This window comes from Hippocampus zosterae, chromosome 1, assembly GCF_025434085.1.
Source record: "Hippocampus zosterae strain Florida chromosome 1, ASM2543408v3, whole genome shotgun sequence".
NCBI classification, from domain to species: domain Eukaryota; kingdom Metazoa; phylum Chordata; class Actinopteri; order Syngnathiformes; family Syngnathidae; genus Hippocampus; species Hippocampus zosterae.
In genome coordinates this window covers 3,149,380-3,173,483 of record NC_067451.1, presented here as the reverse complement: position 1 = coordinate 3,173,483, position 24,104 = coordinate 3,149,380, and the positions used below count along the sequence as shown (strand labels likewise).

Below are 24,104 nucleotides of genomic sequence, written 5' to 3'. Positions count from 1 at the left end.
TTTCGTCTTGTTTCCTATTCAATTTCCCCACCCCACAACATTTTTTATTCTAAACAATGTGCGTGCTTCAGCCGAAGGGACTGGCGTCCGCGGGTCCGGGTGGCTGTCTCGTCCGCGGTATTACGCGCTAACACCCCCCCAGCAGAAGATGACACCACTTTTGGATTACTTTTGTTGCAGTTTGTGAAGACAGGTAGTGACGCTCGGCAGCTTGTTTGAACCCGGTGATAGAAAACGTCACCTTTGCAACGAGTGCACCGCGCAACCCCCCCCCCCCCCCTTCCTCCTGCTTGTGCGGAGCGCTCGCGATGTGGCAGCAGCTCTGCGCGAAATGTTCTAACAGGAATCGAACGCGAGTTCATCATCCTTTGCAATTCCTAACTTGGTCGAGAATCAACGTGAGGATGCCCCGCGGCTGAACAACAAAGACGTCTCAACACTTCCAGCGGACACTTGGACGGGACGGAAGCCGAGTTCGGATGACTCCTGCCAGCGTCATGTTCGTCCTGCTCCCGGTGTGCTGTCTGCTTCCCGCAGGCTCCTGGGCAGCGACTGTGAGCGGACTGCCATGTAAGTTGATGCTTTCTTGGATGCAAAACTATTGTTACTGGGCATGGATCTTGTCATCGAGGCCACTCAATGACCACAATGTGCGAGACACACCTGCGATCAATATTCTCCCTTTGCCAAGTTTTTCACAGCTGAACGATTTTTTTGGATGGTGGCGGTGGTGGGTGGTTTACTCGGGGCTAATTGTGATGAAAATGTGTTTCGACTCATATTGTTCGAAAACACAAACTTTTCTTGAATGGGGTTAAATGTACCAATTTGTAATTAGCATCATTTTTTAAATTTATATTTTTTAAAGGTGTTGCGCTTCGGTGATGTCTCGTTGGATTTTCACGTGTTGTTCGCACACATCCACAATTTACACGTGCTTTTCTGTTCCCCAAATGTATTTGCACATGACACGCATTTTTTAAAATGTTGTATGTGCATTTATTATGATTGATCATATGTAAACCAAATGCACACGTAACATGGGGAAAAAAAACCCATGCAAATCAAGAATGTGTTTGTGGACCTGAAAAACATGTGTCAATCGTGGTTATACTTGTGTGAATAATTTCGAGTCAAATCTCTCCCCTAGAGACATTAGGGGGCATAATGCACAGTGTCTCCTGTGATGGCCAGTAATCGGTGGTATCGATGTGTTAGTATCGGAACATTTGTGGTGTCCATAAGAACAGAATTGGCATCAGCACTTTTTAGAAACGACAGTATAATGCAATGTAGTTTGCAGAATATTGTGAACTGGAAGCAGGTTGAAATTAGATGTGCATAGGAATAAAATGATGGATAATGATTATAAATAGCAACTTTGTATTGCATCTGGATAATAATGTCACTGGCAAGTGTGTATAGTATGAAATCCACAAAAAAACACCACACAAGCTGAAGTAAAATCAGCATTTCTGTGCCCCTGCGCATTGCCGGGAGTCTACGGAGGCTTGTTTAAAATGTCAAAAGGCATCAGCAGCTTGTCAAGTGATTCCCACATGCAATTGTTACCTTTATTGTGTCAAAGCATCCCAAATCGGCCTCTGAGAGCCCAATGGGCACGCCTGTTGTCGAGGCAAACCCTGGTCTGCAACAAGCTCCCTCTTTGTGTCGTGAGCGGCGAGGTCAGCAGGGACGCAATATGCCATCACAAGTTTGAGGAAGAGGATGACCATGTGACGGTATTTACACACCGAGGCGGTGATGAGGAAAAGATGTTGCGTCACCGTGTGTGTGTCCGCAGAGAAGTCCTCAACGTTGCTTTTACTTGTATTATCTGTAAACACAGCGAGTAAACAATAACGGCGTGCGGGCACGTGATGTCGCTGAGTCCCGGTTATATAAGAGAGCGGCCCAGGTGGTGTGTATTTGTGTGTGTATTTTTGTCTTGTATACAGTGAAGCTGTCCGACTGCTGCTTTTTGATGAAATCCATCTTGTCGCAGATTTTAAAGTAATCCTTTTAAAGGGATTTAACAGTTCAGCACTCTCATATCTGTGAAGTAGCAAGCATATATTTGGTTTGTCGTTTATATGTATTTTAAAGCTTTCTCCTTCATACAAAATATGTATGTGAGGTGTATCAATATGTTTCCCCCACATTGTACACTGTGGTATTTATGATTTTGTGTATTTGTGGCTTTAAAAGCTGGTTCCTGACCGGTTTAGTGACAAAGAAGTCAGCCAATTAGAGTTTAGAGTTAGCTGACTGATAGCTTGCTAACCTGTTCGCTAGTTGGCGTGTTAAGCTAGTGTATGAATGGGATGTTTATTTTATTTTATATTTTACATGTTTTTTTGTCCATCTTTATTTTCATTACATTAATTTATGTAAAATTTATTTTAACTTAGACTTGTGAACTTTGGCGTGGTAAATTTTTGGGCTGCAGCATCTTCTGGATGTAGATGCTAGCTGTCAATGCTGTGTAGCATTGTATGTTGGCATTAAGCTACCTGACATTCATGAAACAATATTTTACATCTATGAAGTTTCATTTTCTTTTCTTTGACAGTTTTACAGTTAGCTTAACCGCTAAGTGGCAAATAGACAGCTTGAAACAAGATTGTCTCTCGTTTGAAGTTTTGTTGTTTGGGTTTCCTCAAAGTCATGCCGCAGGCTAGTCTTTGATATTTTTAACAGTGAGTGAGGATTAATTTAAGAAAGTGGTTTACGCTGTGGATTTTCACCTCCTCGCAGGTGGGTCTGGAACCTACACCTTGTGTTTAACGGGGTTTTAGTGGTCTCTGTTTTTCCAGTGGTTTTCACAGCTTGAGCCACACTTTTAATGCCATCCACGTGAAACTCGTTAGGGGGTGAGCCACACAATGGGGGGTCGGAAGGCTCCCAGCGGGGCGGCGGCTGCACGGATCCATTTACAGTTGAGCTCCCGACACATACGATTAGCAGGCATTATGTTGTGCTTTGTGCCATCCGGTGTCCCATCTACCGCAAAGCAAAAGTATTTTCTGACCATGTTTATAGTCAAGCGCATCCAAGCGGACGTTCTATTCAAACAGGATTCACTCTAGTAGCTCCAGAGATGCAACATGTATTGTTTCCGTGTACTTCAGTGCCAACGTTTTCACTTGGCTAGAGGCGAACTATGTTTGTGTGGGCGTGGATGGTGATTCCTTATGGGGGGGGGGGGGGGGGAAAGTGGAATTAAGTCCCACTGAAAGAAATGTGCATTTCAGCGCCAAGATAAAAACAGACACTGAGAGAGATTCCAAGCAGCAACAAGGAGGATTTGATGCTGTTCTTTAGTGTTTTGTCCACTTATGCTCAGCTAAGTCCTCCTCATGTCGTGCTTTGAACACAGTCGAGATTCTGAGTGGAGAACACTGGTCGAAACACACATGGCCTTTCAGTGGCTCGTGTCACACGGATGGGAATAAAAAGGAAGCTTTATATGTCATGACAAGAGAAGTGTTTTTCATCCACGCATCTCATTCTTCCCCTATCCTCCGCCCATTATTTCCCCATCATCGTGATGCTGAAAGAAGCCAGTGTGGTTTTATCGTGAGGGCTTTTAGCGTCTGCTTTAGTTCCTTCTGAAATGCCCGGCTTTGCTGTCTGGCCTATGTCAATTTGGCGAAGGAATAGGTTCAATCACACTCTCTCCATTTTGAAATGGCATTGAAAAGCAAAAAATGGGACTATGTTGGTATCTGATTTTGCATGCTAGCAATCCTGAGCTAGCATTAGCATTATAAAGCAGGCAGCATTAGCGACATTGGTAGCATGACTTCATAGAATATACTTTCTTCATAGCAGAGTGTTTGAAGTTGTATTTTTTGGTCATTTTACTCATGTACTACTGTTGCTAATAGCTTAGCAAAATATGACAAAAAGTAATTATTGAAAATTTTAAACTCCCTCTTTAACTATTTCAGTGCCAGACATGTAAGTAAAAATGACGATTGACTTCTCGCCGCTCTAGAGAATTAAGAGTGATCTTTCTGAGCTCACAGAGTATTTGTTATACTTTACAAACATTTTCCACACAATTCAGTCATATTACTAGTAGTAGTATTTAGTCGTGTGTGTATCTGTGTATACATCGTTTCTACTTATAAATTTAAATAATCTTGACGTCAATGGCGCTCATCGTTGTTGTTGTTCCTGTTGACGGCAATTGCGCTCAAAGAGGTATATAATAATGTAAAAGTAGATCCATCTTCTGTTGTTTTTTTTGTGTGTTGGATTATCAAAGGAATGACAAAAATAATTATTTTTTATTCACATTTTATTTTTGGGCTTTTCATGGAATGATATGTGGGTCACAATGTACCACCAACAGAAAGCAAACACTTCTCGAGTGTTTCAAACACAATAGAACCCCTATATCCCACAGACATTAACCCCGCCCCCTTTGAGAATGACGCGCTGCCTGCATACACGTCCCGAGGAGCCGCTCTGAGTGAAGGTCACCTTGAGTCAGACGTGACAAGGTCGCGTCGTCTACACGGGCCCTTTTAACGATCGGGGCACTTCGTGGCTCGGCATCCTTTGGTCTTCATCGTTCTTTGTCTTGCCTGATTCTATCCGTCGACGGGTTCAAACACAAGAGCTCAAAAGGTCAAAGTAGTGCTAAAATGGCGTTGCTGACATGGGATTTTTTTCCCCCGCCATCCTAATCCACAAAGTCCCACAGCCATCCAGCCTTCTTGCTCTCTTCCCTCCCACTCATCAAAATCCAGTAGATCTTGTGTCGCTTGTTGATGTTTATCTAGTGTCTTGAGATTTTTTTTTTTTTCCACGAACCACAGCGGGTTTTAGAAGATTGCCCCCAAATCATTAATCATTCACTCATTGGAATTCCTTCCTTGTATTCCCAGGCTCTCTCCGGAGCTCTGCCATCAGATAGAAGTTGAAAGCAATTACTATTCATAGAGAGCAGTTTGGGGCATTTCGAAACAGGTGGTGACACTTAAGCAGTAGAGGACTTTTTTTTTTTTTTTTTTTTAATCAACCTCTATGAAAGTGTCACATCTTTTAGCAGCTCTTTTAATCATATCAAGGCAACCGGGGCGACATTATTGATTTGAAGTATTAGTTATGATGATTCGTGCCTTTTGGCATTATCAGCCATGTTCATTGCGCTTAATGTCTTTCTCCACCCTCTCAAGATGATGCCAAGAAGAACAAAAAGATTTCCAATATGGTTACAATTAATAAAGCAGTGACATGAAAAATCTGCCCTAAATGTTCAACATTGATGACTCGCCAGTTTGAATGTGTCTCATTCTGCGCGGATAAAATTTTATATTTTGCAAAAACAATGTGAGACAAGAGGGCGGCCCGGTAGTCCAGTGGTTAGCACGTCGGCTTCACAGTGCAGAGGTACCGGGTTCGATTCCAGCTCCGGCCTCCCTGTGTGGAGTTTGCATGTTCTCCCCGGGCCTGCGTGGGTTTTCTCCGGGTGCTCCGGTTTCCTCCCACATTCCAAAAACATGCGTGGCAGGCTGATTGAACACTCTAAATTGTCCCTAGGTGTGATTCGTGTTGTTTGTCTCTTTGTGCCCTGTGATTGGCTGGCAACCGATTCAGGGTGTCCCCCGCCTACTGCCCGGAGACAGCTGGGATAGGCTCCAGCACCCCCCGCGACCCTAGTGAGGATCAAGCGGTTCGGAAGATGAATGAATTAATTTGAGACATTAGGGCCTCTTCCACTCCCTTTGGAGAGGCTACTACAAGGGGGCACCTGCATAAACTTTCTCTCTCCAGTCAGGTCGAACCTGTTCACATGTGCGCCTTTGGCTGAACCGGTTTGGAGGGAAAACAAAGATGCACTCAAACTCATTTGCAGCTCAGCCAAACGCACTGTCACGCAAACCCCAAGCGCAGACTCTCCGCAGTGCTGAGCAATGGATCCTTGAGTATGAAGTTGCAATGTTGTGCATTTGTGTGTTGGCTGAGTGGGGTTTTGATCGTTGATACTGCGCTGGTAGTGGAAAGCAAAACATTAATGGCAGCATACTGGCACAGGCTGGCACAAAGGAAAACTTCCAAGTCTTCCCTGTTGCACACGCAGACTCACACAGCAACTTCCTATTGTGTCTAAGCGCTACTGTACAGCCTAGTAAAAAAATAAAAAGCTACCTTCTATTAATGCCTGCTTGTTTTGCAGGACTGGTCGTTATGTGTGTGCATGTGTGGGCACACCTCTCATTAAATTCCACCCTCTGTGCCTCCCCTTCCGAATCCCTCATGGCCCCCCCACACCCACGATTTTTGCTTTCTTTACTGTGGTTGCTTTTAATTGGGAGTGTCAGGTGGAAATTAAAGGCACCAAGGGTGAGATGACCTAAACTGCTTTTCTCCGATCAGCATTGTTTAGGGCGTGGTGTACATATATCTTTGACATCGCAATGTTTGGCAGACATGTATAGAGGCCTGTCGCGATAACGCATTTTCCCCACTGATATACGACAGTATTGTTTTTGTTTTAATTAATTGCCACGGATATAGTGATAATAATGTAGGAAACATAATAAAAGTACATCCTTTTTAAAAAGCACAGATTCGTTGTCAGCCGAACGCCAAGTGTGTGCCGGCTAGCATAAGTGTTTCTTGGCTAGTTTTAGCGCTGCTGTACACTGCTGCGCCTCAATAACAACTCTGATAGAGTTGAGCGTGTCCATGAATTGAGAGGCCTCATCCGAACCAAACTGAAACAGTCAAACCAAACTGCTTAAACTGTTTTTAAAATTCGTTCCACCGCTAGCCTGTATCCGTACCACTCGCAGTGGCTAGCAAAGTGACGGACTGGAGAAGAAACAACGCAGCGCTACACAATGTTGATGACGTGTGTAAACAAACGCATGAAAATAACCTTTCATCAAGTCTGGGAAAAAAAACGATCGTGTCCATTTTAGCTCACTCAGCGATAAGTTGATATACTGTAATAAATATCGTTTGAAGCTTTTCCTAAAAGCATAACCTCACTGCTGTTAATGTGTTGTGAAACAAGATCTGCAGCTTGTGCGCAAAATGATTTGAAAGAAACGCTGTTAATGGTTGGGTAGCCTGAAAGTGTGTTTGACTTTGGAGTAACATTCTACCCGCTGGAACTCTGACGTCAAGGAGCATCTCGAGTAACCTCATCAGTTTAAGTGCTTCTTATTTTACAACCCCCCCCCCCCCCCCCCAATACCCCGTGTCATTTTCCACCAAGACATTGACCCAAGTGTGATCCCAGCAGTCCAGATGAGATTAAAATGCTTCTTGTCCTGATGACTCACAATGGATGTAATGCAGAATTAGGTGACATGCATTACAAGCATGGATTCAGGTAATTTTATTTCCTCACTCTTGAAGTCACAATTCAATTCAAAATTGAGCTTTGTCCCCCGCCCCCTGTCTTGCCCTCTAATAGTCTAGTTACATGGCCGCTTCAGAGTGCCTCATAGTCGGCTGTGAGTGCATGCATGTCACGGGGGAAAGGAATTGAGGTGGGGGTTCTTTTGTGACCGCCAGCGTCACCCGCATAGCAGTGGAAGGAAGGAAATCCCATGTTTACTTAAGATGTAACCCAAAAGAAGCAGATACAGTGAGAACAGCACAGGCCCCACAATTGAGCCATGTGGAACGCCACAGACGGAGTAATTCCGTGCGTTTTATATGTATATATAAATATATAAAAACAATCTAATGGGACTGTTTGCGTATGTTATTTTAAAAGCCTGGCTTTAGCATTTAGTGAGGTACAGTAGTTAATGCGTTCCACTTGGGGTTGATGTGGACTTATCCCTTTCGACATATGGGTTAGCTCATACTTTGTGTGTGTGTGTGTGTGTGTGTGTGTGTAGACTTAAGTTAATTTCTCGGCATCGCGTCTAGTAATAGGATTTTAGGATGACGCGTAATGTCCGTTAAAGTAAGGCTCGTTTCCTGACTGTGTGTGTATGTGCGTGTGTGTGTGTGTGTGTGTGTGTATGTGTGCGTGCGTCCCTTTTATGATGTCACTGTACATAGTCAAACACATGCAGACACAATAGGCAGCACTGTTCGAACCTGATACTCTGACCTCGTTTGACAAATGCTTAACAGTGTCCGTGGCTTTCAACACTGCTTGCCACTCTTTGCTGTCTAATGAGCAACAGATTTACTAGTGCGCTGCTTTCCTTTCGTCTGTCACATGCAGCTGGGTGTCAAAAGACATTTTGTCAGCCAGCACTGACATTTGAAATGCGTTTTGCTGCATATTGGTTTGATGTCTCACCTCCATGGGCCGACTTTCCCATGAGTCATTTTGTGCAAACCTGGAAACACAATACGTGAGCAATTGTGGCGGTGATGACAATGTCAAGTGAGGTGCCAGAGGGCGTATCATTCGGGTTCTTGTATTTGTGTATGGGCGTCGCATGCATGCGGTGTAGCTTTGCTCTGCGTGAGACACACAGATGCAGGAGATAACCTTCGTGTGTGAAAACGACACGCACTGTCCTGAAGCTTTTGTTAGTACCCCGCCTTTGTGCTCTTACTCACCTGTACTGTGTGTGTGTGTGTAACTTACCCCCTTTTGCATATCTGATCACCAGTCATCAGATCAGCAATTATGAAGGAGAGCCCGTTGTGTTCATCAAACATTAAATAAGCAAACGGCACGCAAGGCTGGCGAGCAAACACAGCCTGTACTACCTGAGCGTTATTTCCTTCATGAGCCCCGCCCTTTTTTTAGGTGTGTTTTTGTGTATGCAGATGTTGTGTTGCGATGCATGACCAAGACTTGAACCACGCTTGCAACACTGAAATTGCACTTTGTGCAATTATGGCCTCATCTGTAGTTGTTTTTGTGGTGAGCGAGATTGTACTACGCAAGCGTTTGCGCTCGCACGCGTCCTTGTTTGGGTGGAGAAGCAGGTTGTTTTAGTTTAGATCTGATGTTGACAGCAGGGGGTAGAACTAATTTAATGCGCCTGCTTTGTTCAAACAGCGGAAGAGAGGCCTGTTATTTGATTACGAAACAACGTGTTGCTGTGTAATGCGCTTTATCACACTTTTAATTACGGTACACAATTTTCTGTTCCTCTCAGCTCATTAGTAAGTAACTAATACTGGTCGCCCCGCATTGAGGATAAAGAATATATGACTGAGTACTCGCATATTGTCTGTTTCCATATTTATACATTTATGTTCAGTCCATTGCTTGAAGGGTTAAAGAACAGAAACATTCATGCTAATTAATGTTACCACAAAGCTAGCGTATTGGGGTTGTTTTAAGTACACAAAGTGGAATTTTTTTTTTTTTTACAGTAAACTTCATAAGGTACGGCGTTAACAGTAGCTTAGGGGAACTATGTGACTGTTGACTTCCCAAAGTTCACTCATAGTGCTCTATATTTTCACCTTTTTTTATTTTTTCCATCCATCCATCCATCATCTACCGCTTATCCGGGGCCAGGTCGCGGGGGCAACAGCTTTAGCAGGGAAGCCCAGACTTCCCTCTCCCTAGCTACTTCTTCCAGCTCTCCCCGGGGGATCCCGAGTCGTTCCCAGGCAAGCTGGGTGACATAGTCTCTCCAGCGTGTCCTGGGTCTTCCTCGGGGTCTCCTCCCGGTGGGACATGACCGGAACACCTCACCGGGGAGGCGCTCAGGAGGCATCCGAATCAGATGCCCAAGCCACCTCATCTGGCTCCTCTCGATGTGGAGGAGAAGCGGCTCGACTCTGAGCCCCTCCCGGATGACCGAGCTCCTCACCTTATCTCTAAGGGAGAGCCCGGACACCCTGCGGAGAAGGGTTATTTTTTTTGTCAGGTTAAATTCTTCTGGAAGGAATTGCTTAAACAAGGTACTGTATATACCTCAGAAAATGTGAAATATTCTGTTAGATTTTATATCGCGTAGAAAACCCCCCAACAACATATCATGTATGAAACGTAACTGCATACAAGTCATATTTTCAGTCCATTGCGTCACGCGTTAAAGAACTGCAACATTGATGCTAAATAGCATTAGCATGAAGCTAGTGGACTTGAAATGAAGAGAATGGCTTCGAACTGGCAAGGCATGAGCAAGGCAGGCTTCAGTCTCCCTCAGGTTGCCATAAATCATGTCACCTCAAGTGGGTGACGAGCTGTCACGTCTCCTCAGCCCAAGAGAAGATGAAAAGGGAGGTCCATCCCTCCCGCTTTGGGTTTAATCAAGCAGACAGTTGGTCTGAGCGGTTCGGGCAGAGGGAGATTTCTCATGGGTGGCGGTTCATCTCAACGATATGTCCACCCCTGCCGGCCCTGCTTGGCGCTGAGGAACACGGAGAGAAGTGGCCAAGGGGAACGTCACAACACTACAAGGTGGCACAAAGAAACCGCCGCGACATTTGCATGTGGCAGTCAACAACATCAGCACGTCCCGTTTGTGAGGGAGAAAATAAACAGCCGTGCATGCGGATCATTTTGAGTCTTCCTGCTCGCCAGCTTTCACACATGAATGGCAGATCTGATTACATAATGGAACAGGCGCTCTCAGGAGGGCGTGTCTCCGCGGGCTAAAACAAAAGCAAAATAAGACTCATCGTTTCAATACTTTATGAAGGCCCTGCAGTTTTGTTTTGTTTTTTTGCTGTCTGGTTTAGCATTGGTCTTTTGGACGATGGGGCGGCTTGAAGCACTAATGTTACAGTTACTCAGAATCCTGTCAAAGGAGAGCCCATGCTAATGCTGCTAAAAATATGCCGGACCAAAAACCAATAAAAATATTTTGAATGTTCTTTTTGATGAGGAAAATATCAGCAAACCATTGTCCTCTATTAGCTGTTCTTCGCAGGGGATAAAGAATGTATCAATTATCTTTCTACATTATCTTTCTACTTAAATATACATTGATTGCGAATTCATAAAACCATGACACGGATGCTATTTTTGAGTGCGTCAATGGCATTTAGCATTTATTTTGTGAGCATGAAGCTCAAAGGACTTCTCAAAAGCAAAGGTACGCGGCTGTTTCAAATACACTATGACTGTTGCCTATCCGCCGAACTCCTGCTTGTTGTGGAGTTGAGTTAAATTTAGCCTGGGTGGTTAAGTGGTAGTTAAGGAGCGCATTCGACACAGACGCACGCACTTACGCGGCATTTAGTGCTAATTCCTCACTAACTCTTTGATCCCTCAATGCTTAAGTTCCAAGACGATACAGTGTCAAACTGTTTTGGGCCGATAGTTTGTGGTGTATTTACAGTCTGAACGACGAACACAGACATGACTAAACAATCATTTGCTTGCGTTCTATCACCAACTGGCTCTGTTGATTCCAACCAATCTGATCAAGGCTCGCCGCACCGCCACATGAATGAGTATCGACCCCACTCAGCGACCCACTTTGAGTTGCGTAGGCTGACTCCTCATAGAGGCATGCGCTTGCCCCCCCCCCCCCCCCCCCACACACACACACGCACTTATTTTGTGTGTCACTGGCGAGTAAATGAGAGTGGGCAGATGGAAGGTTCCCCACTTCTTCACTTCACTTGTATTCTTTGTAGTTCGACTCGGCATGACTTAGATTTGTTCTTGATTTTACTGTTTGGTGCTTTCTACCGCCTTTGTTACCGATTCGTCTTACTGTTTATTGTGCATGTTAAATCGCTCCATGTACAGCACTTTGTATGCAGCGATGGCTGTTTGAAAGTGCTCGAGAAATACTGTTGACTTGACTTGACTTCATCCTCCTGGTAAGCGTTCTCATCACTGATGACTTCGTGTCGTATTCGTGACCATTTAAACAGCAGCGAGGAGTTCATAAAAGACGGCACGCGCGCTCATGCTGAGGAAAGAAGGTCCTCAAGGAGCGTTTCCGATTCTTGCCCCCGCAACCCCACCACAATTGTATCAGCTGGGAAGAAAAAGCCCCGCCTCCTTTTATCCTGCTCTCGAAGAGCAGGGTGCCGATGACATCGCACAAAAGCCAAGCTCTACGGGTCATCGTGGGAAATGCCCTTTTGACCTAAACACCAACACATGCAGCCGCTGTGAAAAAACTCAATTTTACATGAGTATCTCTACTTCGACTGAAGTATCAAACGCGAGCCCTTTTGCTTTCAGCCAAGCAGGCCGGCGGCGTGTACCCTGCCGCCAATGAATAAATAAAATCACACAAGCATATTTGAGGGCCCTCGTATCTGCGCTGATCGATTGTGTGTGACACGTGATCACGCGTGCAGACGCGCACCCGGATGGATCTCTTGGCACATGTTTTATTCAAGTACGACTGTTTGTGTCTGCGTGCGCCCAAGTGTCAAGGAGGTGCGGCTCTCCGGGGGGCGTTCGAGTCGACGCCAAGGGACGCAATGATTCGGCCAGAGGGAGTCGTGACATAACATGTGCAATATGTGTTTATCTCTGAGGTGATCTTGTTTGGGCCACACTCTCTCCAGGGATTCTGTGTGCGTGTGTAAATCCTTCACCCTGCTACACACACACACACGCACGCACACACATATATATACAGTATATATTACACATAGGGCGGCCCGGTAGTCCAGTGGTTAGCACGTCGGCTTCACAGTGCAGAGGTACCGGGTTCGATTCCAGCTCCGGCCTCCCTGTGTGGAGTTTGCATGTTCTCCCCGTGGGTTTTCTCCGGGTGCTCCGGTTTCCTCCCACATTCCAAAAACATGCATGGCAGGCTGATTGGACGCTCTAAATTGTGATTGTGAGCGTGGATGGTTGTTCGTCTCTGTGTGCCCTGCGATTGGCTGGCAACTGATTCAGGGTGTCCCCCGCCTACTGCCCGAAGACGGCTGGGATAGGCTCCAGCACCCCTCGCGACCCTAGTGAGGATTAAGCGGTTCAGAAAATGGATGGATGGATGGTGACCAAAACAGTCTAACAATGTGAGACTTTTGACTTCCCATACAATTTGATTTCTGATCTTTATCCAAACTCCTTCAATGCAGATTTGAATTTTTGTCCTTAATCGGGAATGACACGTTCCAGGGACTATGAGTCCTCCCACATTCCAAAGAACATGCATGGCAGGCTGTTTGAACACTCTAAATTGTCCCTAGGTGTGAGTGTGGGCGTGGATGGTTGTTCGTCTCTGTGTGCCCTGCGATTGGCTGGCAACCGATTCAGGGTGTCCCCCGCCTACTGCCCGGAGACGGCTGGGATAGGCTCCAGCACCCCCCGCGACCCTAGTGAGGATCAAGCGGCTCGGAAGATGAATGATGAATGAATGAATATTACACATAATATGTATGCTGCTTCCGACCACATTTAACCAGGTGCATTTTTTTTTTTTAATGGCAGCCACATGCCAGCATCCATTGGAGTGCAGCACCTACTTTGCAGTTTTGCCTCATCTATCACCCAAAGCCCGACACTGGAAATAATAAAGCCGTTAATCCCCCACGACTTCATTCAACCGAGACTGATGAATTTCTCCCGGGCGTCTCTCATGTGTAAATTGCTGGAGGACGTTTAATTAAAACACAGTTTCGGGGTGAGGTGAAAGGTCTTGACTTATTAACACTGTCATAATTTTCTTATATAAACTCGACATTTATCTTATTTAATCTCAACAGATGTCGTTATTACGCAACAGAGGGGCTTGTGGTGCTCCATGGATAAGGTGCAAGTCGCAGGATTCGCATTCAGTGAGAGACTCGAGCAATGGTTACGCATACATACCTCCCTTGCCATGGCCACAACGGGCTTCTCACGCGCACACACACACACACACACACACACACACACACACACACACACACACACACACACTGGCGGGCATGGGTGAATTTAGGGCAAGCCTGATTAGTAGTGCTACTGCTTATCAGTGCGAGCCACTCGCCTGCTGGCCTCGGAGAAACTCGAGAGTTATGGGAGGGAAAGGAAGAATTGGGAAGCGGAAAATGACAGGCGAGGTTGGAAGCTGGGATCTGCGAGGCGAAAAAGAAAGTACCGGACCGATTTACGTTGCTCTAGAATATTGTCCTTGTGAGCCGGGTTAATTTGTATCTCAAGGCACTAGTGTATGTCATTGGTCCTTATTTTATGAGGCGTATAGTGCGCGCACGCACACACACACACACACACACGCGCACAGACACACACACACACACACACACACACACACACACGTGAAGGCTGACTCCCTCCCTGCATTCCCAAGTCATGTATAATGGAAGCTGAATGAATGAATGATTCATGCCAGGGAAGCGACTGTTTATATTTTAAGGCTACTGTTTCATTTATTCACTCAGCAATCGCTCCCTCAAAGAACAGGGGGTGTGATTTTCAAAAGCTGCCCTCTCATTTTTACATGGGGAAAATGGCACATTTTGGTGGCTTTTATTGGACCCGCATATCGTCGCACATGCGCATCTGCGTGCGTGCAAAGGGCAGATGGTGTCACCCGAGGGGTGCGGTCCGGGCGGAAGGTCTCACGGGTTGAGGACCGGCTCCGAAGGACATTCCAGAAGACCTCGCCTTTGGGCTCTGTCACCAGCACTCATGTCACAATTGCGCACGAGTGAGCGGTGATGGCGTTGGTTGAGGAGAGGCAGGTCACGGCGAACGAATGATCCTTTTGTATTTTGTTCATTGCCACTTCCCTCCGCAGCCCACGACTGTTAATCCCTCATTCATGTTTTAATTCATTCATTCATTCATCTTCCGTACCGCTTGATCCTCACTAGGGTTGTGGGGGGTGCTGGAGCCTATCCCAGCTGTCTTCGGGCAGTAGGCGGGGGACACCCTGAATCGGTTGCCAGCCAATCGCAGGGCACACATAGACGAACAACCATTCGCACGCACACTCACACCGAGGGACAATTTAGAGTGTTCAAACAGCCTGCCACGCATGTTTTTTGGAATGTGGGAGGAAACCGGAGCACCCAGAGAAAACCCACGCAGAACATGTAAACTCCACACAGGGAGGGCGGAGCTGGAATCGAACCCGGTACCTCTGCACTGTGAAGCCCACGTGCTAACCACTGGACTACCGGGCCGCCCCCACGTTTTAATTAAAATTATTATTTTTTTACAATTATTACGGATACAATGCAATGCTGTCTTGATCGAAACCAAAGATTAAACCTTTTATCAGGCCTAAGCATTTAAAATAAACATTTTCTTACAAACAACTGGCAGAGGGAGGCCCAGTAGTCCAGTGGTTAGCACGTTGGCTTCATAGTGCAGAGGTACCGGGTTCGATTCCAGCTCCGGCCTCCCTGTGTGGAGTTTGCATGTTCTCCCCGGGGTCTGCGTGGGTTTTCTCCGGGTGCTCCGGTTTCCTCCCACATTCCAAAAACATGCGTGGCAGGCTGATTGAACACTCTAAATTGTCCCTAGGTGTGAGTGTGTGTGCGAATGGTTGTTGGTTTCTGTGTGCCCTGCGATTGGCTGGCAACCGATTCAGGGTGTCCCCAGCCTACTGCCCGAAGTCAGCTGGGATAGGCTCCAGCACCCCCAGCGACCCTAGTGAGGATCAAGCGGCTCGGAAGATGAATGAATGAATGAATGAATGAATGAATGAATGAACAACTGGCAGATTTGAAAAATAGTGTAACGGAACTTGGCAAGCTGGACAGCGATGAGGCCTGGAGACTGTTGACATTCGTCGACAGTCATTTAGCCAATCAGGATGCAGAACACAACGCACCGGAGAAAAACAATACACGAAAAAAAAAGAAATCTGTGAAACTGCGAAGCTGTGGAAGATGCGCTGTGTGTCTAGCGAGGGATTTCTGGATATGCAACATTACTGGCCGACAAGGTGTGTGTCATTAGTTTTTTTTTTTTTTGTTTGGGACTTTTGGATATATATTTTTAATTCATTGAGCTTATTTAAATCTATGAGAGCAGAAAACAAACAACCACAAATATAAATGAGATATTTGTGTTTGTGTTTTTTTTTTCCAAAATGCTTTGTTTTCATTTTGTTTTTGTTAGTTTTAGAATAAATTTTTGTTTCTCATGATTGTAAGTGTTTAGCGAGAGCAAATTCACAACATTTTGTATTAAGTAAGTATAACAAACAACAATTGACCTTTCTTTTTCTGTACGGACATACGCTAATACCAACATTAATGTTTTAAAATCAACCCTGAAAGCTCATGTTGACAAAAATTAAGGACATTTGTGTTTAATTATAGTTGGTTTCAGGGGGGCTCTATCGACGTAAAAGGCAGTTTCACTGAGTTTTGGAGCATTTTTTTGTTTTTATTCCATTTCATTCACGCATTTTTTTTTTTCAGTTTTAGTTTGGTTCATTTTGTTCGTTTCCTGAACTATAATAAGCTTTTTTGTGCGTGCGTGTGTGTCCGTGACTGGCTGGTTCTTCGGATGCGAGGCTCCAACAGAGCGCTGGTGGCTTTTAAAGTGCCATGAGGCTTTTAGTGGAACAGATGGCTCCTTGGTGAATGCGAAATGACATTCTTGCCAAATGGAAACAGACACACACCGACTTGGTAGTGGGTGCTCGTGTGTGTGTGTGTGTGTGTGTGTGTGTGTGTGTGAATGTCAGGACAGAGGGGGCAGTGGAAATTCATGTCGGTGAATTATAGAAGCTATTATTGTGCATATCTCTCAAACCACTTCCTCCAACTTATTGCGGGGGGAAAAAAATCATCCAGACTTTCCATCTCAATCAATGCCGCATGCCCGATTTGCTCTCAAACTATTTTCAATGCTTTATATTGGTTAATAATGCGTGAAAAGAATGGCCAGACAAATAGGATTGATTTGTCAAAAAATGTGCAATTGACCATATTTGGACATATGATGACATCCGTCTGTTTTTTTTTTTTTTTTACCCCCACAGACACTGTTTTAGGTCGGCGGGAGTTTGGGGCTGTGAGCAACTTCAGCGCATTCCTGATGGATCCCACGTCGGGCGTCCTCTTCCTGGGCGCCAGGGACACCGTCGTGGCGGTGGACACCAACAGGCTGAACGAGAGACCACGCATGGTCAGGGGCCAATTAGCATTCGCAACGGAGAGTCATTGCAGCCACGTTGAAAGTCGTTCCAATTTGACGCCCCCCCCCCCTCCCTCCATTTTAGGTGATTTGGGATGTGCCGCAGGAGAGCATGAATACTTGTATGACGAAAGGAAAGACCGAGGTGAGAAACCGACGGTGTTTTTGTGCGTGTCACAATCAAAAGTGAGACGGGATGTGGCTTGAGGCAGCTCGGGCTTGAAAAACCAAATGATGCGAAAGAGGAAATGCAGAGTCATTTCGCATCTTGCTGAAAGTCACACTTCTGCAGTCGGGTACACGTTTCAGGAGTGCGGTTGAAAAGGGGGAACTTGTGCATGATACAAATTCTGACGCCCTATTTGTCATTTATGGGCATGTCAGATTTGGCTTTTTGATTTCATTTCGTCTATGGCAGAGTTTTGATGTCAAAAGTTGGGCTCTTGTGAAATGAGGGAAGATACGCGATGACTCATAAAAAGTTTGGGATACTGTGAAACTTCTCTACAACGAAATCATGTTTGCAGCAAGACATTTTTCACAACAGGGGGTTTTTCACTGTAGTAAAGTTGATCTCAGATGTAAACACACACACACACAAACTTATGCGTATTTTGTTGGTTTCGTTGTTTCACTGTACTTGGCTTTCAGGTCAAATTTACGGAAAATGTGAAACCTTCACGCTGCAGTAATATCAGAGCGTGAAAGTAGGACATTTAGGTAGAAGGACACACTGGTGATATCCGAATCGCAAACAATTCGTTGAGACAAAAGTTAATAACTGGCGGCCCGGTGGGCCACTGATTAGCGCATAGACCTCACAGTGTCTGCTCTGGGTTCCATTCCGGCTCCGGCCTTCCTGTGTGGAGATTGCATGTTCTCCCTGGGCCTGTGTGGGTTTTCTATGGGTACTCTGGTTTCCTCCCACACTCCAAAAACATGCATGGCAGACAGAACACTCCAAAAGTTTCCCTAGGTGTGTGTGTGAGTGCGAATCGTTGTTCGTCTCTGTTTGCTTTGCGATTGGCTGGCAACCGGTTCAGGGTGTCCCCCGCCTATAGCCCAAAGACAGTCGGGATAGGCTCCAGCACCCCCTGCGACCCTTGTGAGGATAAAGCGGATCAGAAAATGGATGGATAGATGGACATTGAACAAAAGTCTGTGTGTGTAGTTCCTGATGTTTTTTTGGGGGGGTCTCTGCAGGGTGAGTGCCGGAACTACATCTTGCTGTTGGAGTTTCACGCGGATGGACGACACATCTACGTATGTGGCACATATGCCTTTGACCCCAAGTGTGCATTCCTGGTGAGTGTGTTTTTTCAAGATTTGGTTCATTTTCCGTCATCCTACACAACCTGTCAATGCCAATCCCGTAGGAGATGTCCTCCCTCAGCCTGCAGAAGGATGCCGACGGTCAGGTAATCACGGAGATGGGCCGCAAGAAGGTCCCCTTTGACCCCCAGAAGCCATTCACAGCTATCATGACGGGTGAGTAGCTGCGGGTCGTGATCACATCGTTTCATTTTGAAGGGGAAAAAAAACAAACCCTGCTCTCTTTATTCTTCTGTCGTATGCTAAGGTGACGTGCTGTATGCCGCCACCTCCATCAACTTCCGGGGCACGGAGTTCGATATCACCCGGGCAACGGGGCCGGAGCAGAAGCAGGTCCGGAGCGAGCAGAAAGTGCACTGGCTTGACGGTGAGGAATTGGTACAATTCAACGTGCCAACGCGCAGAACATTAGTGCTGATGCGAGGTGAGTTTTCTTTTTGTTTTGTTTTTTTGCCACGCAGAACCCGACTTTGTGAGCTCCTCTATCGTGGAGCTGTCAGCCGACAACAACGTGACGGGAGAGGACGACAGGATCTACTTCTTTTTCAATGAGGCGGCTATGGAGTACAACTTCTATTCCAAAATCCGAGTGCCCAGAGTGGCACGAGTGTGTCGGGTGAGGATCCAAATTGGGTTTTATTGATTCTTCGTGATAAAAATCCTTCAGGTACTTGATATACCAACGAGCCATTTAGTCCACTAGCTTAATACTAATTTGCATTTATGTCGTAGACATACTATATAACATTACTCACAGTCATATATTATTTATCCTCTGTGTAGAACTACTAATATCAGTGCCTGCTGATCAGCGTCAGAATCAGAATTGCTTTAGTCATTCTACCACAGGGTGTATGAAATGGAAGAGACAGAAAAACAATGACCAACAGGAGGATCCAGAATGGAAATCCATCAGGTTGCCTTTAGCAGAGGGGTGGGTGGGTAAATGGAAAAAAAAAACAGCCGCAGACTGAGCTCCCGTAAGGGGAACACATTATAGATTTGGAAAATAAACTCAGTAAACAGGCACATGCGAGTATCTGGGGGCATTATAGCCCTTCTGCGGACGGCAGGGCACAGAATCCGGTCGAAAGAATCCAAAATAATACCGTATTTTCACGACTATTCGACGCACCGTACGGTTGGGCGCAGTCTCATTAATGGGTGACATTTCTGTATTTTACACATACACAGGACGCACTGTACTAATGGGCGCAGTTTTACAGTGGTAAAACATACGCTTAAACATACGGCATGCATGCATGCTAACACGCTCGCTAACACGTTAGCTTGAAGCATACACTGAAGCTCAAAGCTAAAACACGTTTTTAAAAAGGCAACGAAAGCAGAACTGAGTTTGGGTGTATTTTATTTACAAGATACTCACGTTTTTTGCTCAATCATCACTCAGAAAGCCATCAAAGTCGTCATCTTCTGTGTCCGAATTGAACAATTGTGTCAATTTGTGTCAATAATTTACATATAAGTGCACGGACGCGCTTCACTGATTGGCCGACCTCTTCTCCGCACTTCACTGATTGGCCGACCTCTTCTCCGCGTGCGTGCGTGTCATCACTCACGTACACATTTTCTCTCTCTTCATATATTTACATATGCACGGACGCGCTTCACTGATTGGTCGACCTCACTTCCGCCTTTTCTCTATATAAACAGCGTGTCGTGTCTCAGCCAGATTTTGGAACTCAGCTCATGCATTATAAGGCGTCCCGTCCATTTTGGAGAAAATGTTAGACTTTTAATGGCGCCTTATAGTCGTGAAAATACGGTAATTGTTTTGAGAACAATTCTGTCCTCAGTGAACGGCGCATCTATCGGACTCTTACATGGCATCAATGGATGCAAACGTTTCTCATGCTTTCAGTCCGACGTGGGAGGTCTCAGGACCCTGCAGCAACATTGGACCACCTTCCTCAAGGCGGAGCTGGTTTGTGAGGACAAATTGCAACATCAGCGCTTCGACGTCCTGGTGGACGTTTTCACCATGCGACATTCACCCCGAGAAGCCAGCAGCACGCACTTCTATGGACTCTTCACCACACAGTGGTAAGCTGCGGGAGGGCGCTCGAACCCGCCGCGCCGTCTTGAGTTTCACGGGGGACCCTTCTGTCGTCTCGCCTGCGCTCCAGGGAACCCGAGCAGTCGGCGGTGTGCGTTTTCAGTGTGCCGGACATCGTGGCGGCAATGAACGGGCCATTTAAGAAGCGCAGCGACAAAACCGACACGCCCACGCCGGTGGGCCTGCCGCGGCCTGGCCAGGTACTGACCTCTCAATGCACCGCAGTAGTTCACACCAGGGTTATTATAGTTCACAAAAAAAAAAAAAAAAATTAAATTCCCCCCCCCCCCCAAAAAAAGAAAATCAAATAAATGCTGGAAAAAAAAGAATATGAACCGAAACCACATCTTCGGTTTTAAAATTACTCTTTCATTTGCGGTTGTAGATGTCGGGTGGACTTTTTGATCATGTGACACACTCTCACGGTCTTTTCCTTCCTCCCCCCCAACATTGAAAGTGTCTGAACAACGCGCTGAGGGCGCAGGGCTTTGACTCCTCCCTAAAAATCCCCGACAACCTGTTGGCGTACGTGAGGAATCACCCCCTCATGCAGCAGAGTGTCAACGCAGCGCCCCTGCTGGTCAGAAAAGGAATCGCGTACACCAAACTGGCCGTCACGCTGATCGGTCGCAGAGAGGGCCAAAGGGAAGCGTTGTTGCACCTCGGAACAGGTAAGAGTGAGAAATATTTCCGAAGAGTAGAAACGCAGGGGTAAGTGTCCATGCTTGTTGCGTCATCAGACTTCGGGGAGCTCCATCAGGTGGCGGTCATCGGCGAAAACGCCACTTTAATCCGCGAGGTTCCTTTATTTGAGACGACGGAGCCAGTCAACAATATTTTGCTGCACCAGGTAAAGCGCCCTGTGCCTGTGCCTGCGTGCCTTTTTCACCAGCGCCGTTTTTCCTGCCGTTTCCCGTTTGTCAGGGTTGGGCTTTGGTGAGCAGCCCGTTGTCTCTCGCTCGCATCCAGTCCGAAGAATGCACGCTCTACTTAAGCTGCAAATTGTGCGCCCGATTCCGAGAACTGGGCTGCGAGTGGGACTCGAGCGAGGAACGCTGCCTTCGCTCCACAGCGGCGTAAGTTCGACCGTTCAAGATCCGACAAATGCCGCTGCCTCGCGAATATGCAATGCTCATGCTATGTGTGTGTGTGTGTGTGTGTGTGTGTGTGTGTGTGTGTCCAGGCCTGGCAATGGAGACGTAATAGAAGAAGCCTTAAGCAAATGTGACACCCAGGAAGGTATATTTATCACACGCATATACACGATTTGAAATTGAAAAAACGCTGCGGCTGAAAAAAAATATGAAGTCCTCTTGACGTCTCACACACTTTCCCGCCTCTTTCTGGGCGCCAGAACGCTGTTCTCCGTCCATCAAGGAGCTGCGTGTTTCCCTGGGTCTGCAGATCCTGTTGCCGTGTGCCCAGCTGTCTCCCAGGCCCTGCAGCTGGAAGCAGCCCCCCAAAAGTCTCACCAAGCAGCGACACCCTGACCTGGAGGTGACCGTCACCAAAGACGGACTGGGGACTTACATCTGTTCATGCCAGGTATTGGCCGGGGATAGAAAATGTAGACCACGGGGTGTCAAATTCATTTTTTTTTGTAGCGCTTCCCTTGGAGGGCCGATGCAAAATCTCAATATTGTTTATGACCCGTGAGAATTTGATATTTCGGTCCAGATTTCAGCAAGGATCATAAAAGTTGACACACATGATTTGCTCCTGCGGGCCATATAAAATGACGCGGCGGGCCGGATCTGGCCCCCGGGCCTTGACTTTGACACCTGTGATGCACACAAACATGGATACATTTTAATGCATTGTGTACACACACACACGCACACACACATACGTAGATGCTCCTCATCCTCCAGTCCAATCACAACCGAGCCGATAAACGTCTCCCCTCCCGAAACAGGAAGGCCAAATCCACGAGCCCACCACTTGCCGTCGGGCGGCCTACCAGCTGACACTTGAGGACCCCAGCGCCGCGGGAGCCGTGGCGGGATGCAATCGTCACGTGGTGGCCTTTTATGTCTTCTTCTTCCTGGCCGGCATTCTGTTTGGGGCGACGCTCATCTACTTTGTCAAACGTCGGCACGCCAGAGGTCTGCGCGAAGAACGGAAGGTGGGGCGGGACTTGCTGGTCGCTTCCGCCGCCCCGCAGCCAGGGTTCCGTTTGTCGGAGAAACGCAACGGGATCGCCGGCGCCAACGCGAGCCAAGGCCGTAAGCAGGGAAACGGCGGTCACCACGGCAACGGCGGGAGCGCCGCAACAGCCGGCACCAAAGCCAGAAACGGAAGGGGAAACGCCTCGTATGCCAACTACAACATTTTGTCGGTGGACGTTCTGGACGGACGGACTGCCGGCGGGGAGGGAGGGAGTCCCGAGGCCGAGGAGAAGAATCCGATGGAGGGGATTGACCTGGATGAGAGCCTGGGGGAAGGGATAATGGGACTAGAGGAAGAGTTGGCCAAGTTTCCCATGTTTAAATCAGCAGCACCCCTCGCTCCATGTGAAGAAAGCTCCATTTGAGAGGCGGCTTCTTCATCCAGGAGCCACTGGGGGGCGGGCTTGAGCAGCCCCACACAAACCGTCACTGCCTATGGATGGTGTCATGAAGAGATGCTTCAAAACTCCATATCATGATGTGTCGTGTCATACGTTTTCTGGAGCGGACCGTGTTGGCCATGTGCAATCGGAAGAGTGACTGAAGGACTCGTCTTTTCAACTCAACTCAACTTCTCTCGATTCCGGGACCCTCGCCGATTTCGAAGGCCACCAAAGGACAGTCGAGCCGTAAAATGAAGGCGTCGGGTTTTCGCTTGCGGGGACAGAAAGAGTCTTGTGATCTTGACGGGGTCCTTCCTTGGATGACTTTGCGCCAGCTTGTTCTCTTAATGTGGGTTGCTTGTGTATTGTTTTGTTGTGTTTTTGTAATAAATCATATTTTGAAAACCAAAGCTACGTCAGGCAAATGTGGAAGGGTTATCTTTCATTGAGCCAACCAAGGCACATATTTTACATGAGAAAAACCTCAGGAGTATAACACACACACACACACACACACACACAATACAAGTGGAAACACAGGTCAATAGTACCTATCGTCACGAAAGAGCATGAATTTGTTCTCCTTGTCACTAGATCAATGGCAAAGATATTAGATGGATGACAGATTTTTTATGGGGTCGTAAATAATTGTAATTACGTTATTCTACACCATTTAAATGTATTCACTTTTTGGACATCCTTCTGCATTTCTCGAGTAATCCTCCAACTTATTCATAGAACAAAAATTCACACGTTGCAGACTTCATATATGAGCTACGAGGTGCCTATATATATCTATATTGATATAGATATATATAGAACCAATCACCATCAGTTGGGTGATTGGTTCGATTTTTTAATTAATGGGCTGCTGTCTCGAAATTGTGAGCTTGCCTTGAGGTAGAATGGAAGAAATTAATTAAATGGCACTGCCTCAACCCAAAAGACGCTAACCCACCAGGCATGTGAAGGACAGATTTCCAGCCCAGCCCTGGCAGTCACGTTCCGTGTGTAAAAATGATCACCGCAAAATCTGCATCAATATGATTGACAAATCTGTGATACAGTGAAACTGCCAACAAATAAAACGACACCAACCAACCCAGTGGCACGTGTAATTTGGATTTTTCCATTGAATGGCTGCAAAGTGCTTTCTATTTAGTGAGCAG

General features: G+C 46.5%; 1 protein-coding gene across 1 annotated transcript; it reads left to right on the top strand.

Moving 5' to 3' along the window:
* The first annotated feature begins 56 nt into the window (after positions 1-56).
* On the top strand, positions 57-23,441 carry sema4f (sema domain, immunoglobulin domain (Ig), transmembrane domain (TM) and short cytoplasmic domain, (semaphorin) 4F). The gene is made up of 15 exons (XM_052067082.1): positions 57-570; positions 16,821-16,966; positions 17,061-17,120; positions 18,179-18,280; positions 18,352-18,463; positions 18,555-18,674; positions 18,769-18,923; positions 20,190-20,371; positions 20,455-20,584; positions 20,842-21,055; positions 21,125-21,234; positions 21,309-21,460; positions 21,568-21,623; positions 21,739-21,929; positions 22,300-23,441. Exons 1-15 carry the CDS (start codon positions 480-482, stop codon positions 22,915-22,917), a joined length of 2,439 nt encoding a protein of 812 aa, XP_051923042.1. The 5' UTR covers positions 57-479; the 3' UTR covers positions 22,918-23,441.
* Positions 23,442-24,104: the final 663 nt, after the last annotated feature.

What these genes read in the sequence shown, in the direction of transcription:
- sema4f (XM_052067082.1), top strand. Translation starts at nt 480, where the DNA reads ATGACTCCTGCCAGCGTCATGTTCGTCCTGCTCCCGGTGTGCTGTCTG. An exon ending in GGACTCTTCACCACACAGTG is followed by an intron (nt 20,372 to 20,454) that starts GTAAGCTGCGGG and finishes CCTGCGCTCCAG; the next exon opens with GGAACCCGAGCAGTCGGCGG. An exon ending in GCCTGCCGCGGCCTGGCCAG is followed by an intron (nt 20,585 to 20,841) that starts GTACTGACCTCT and finishes CAACATTGAAAG; the next exon opens with TGTCTGAACAACGCGCTGAG.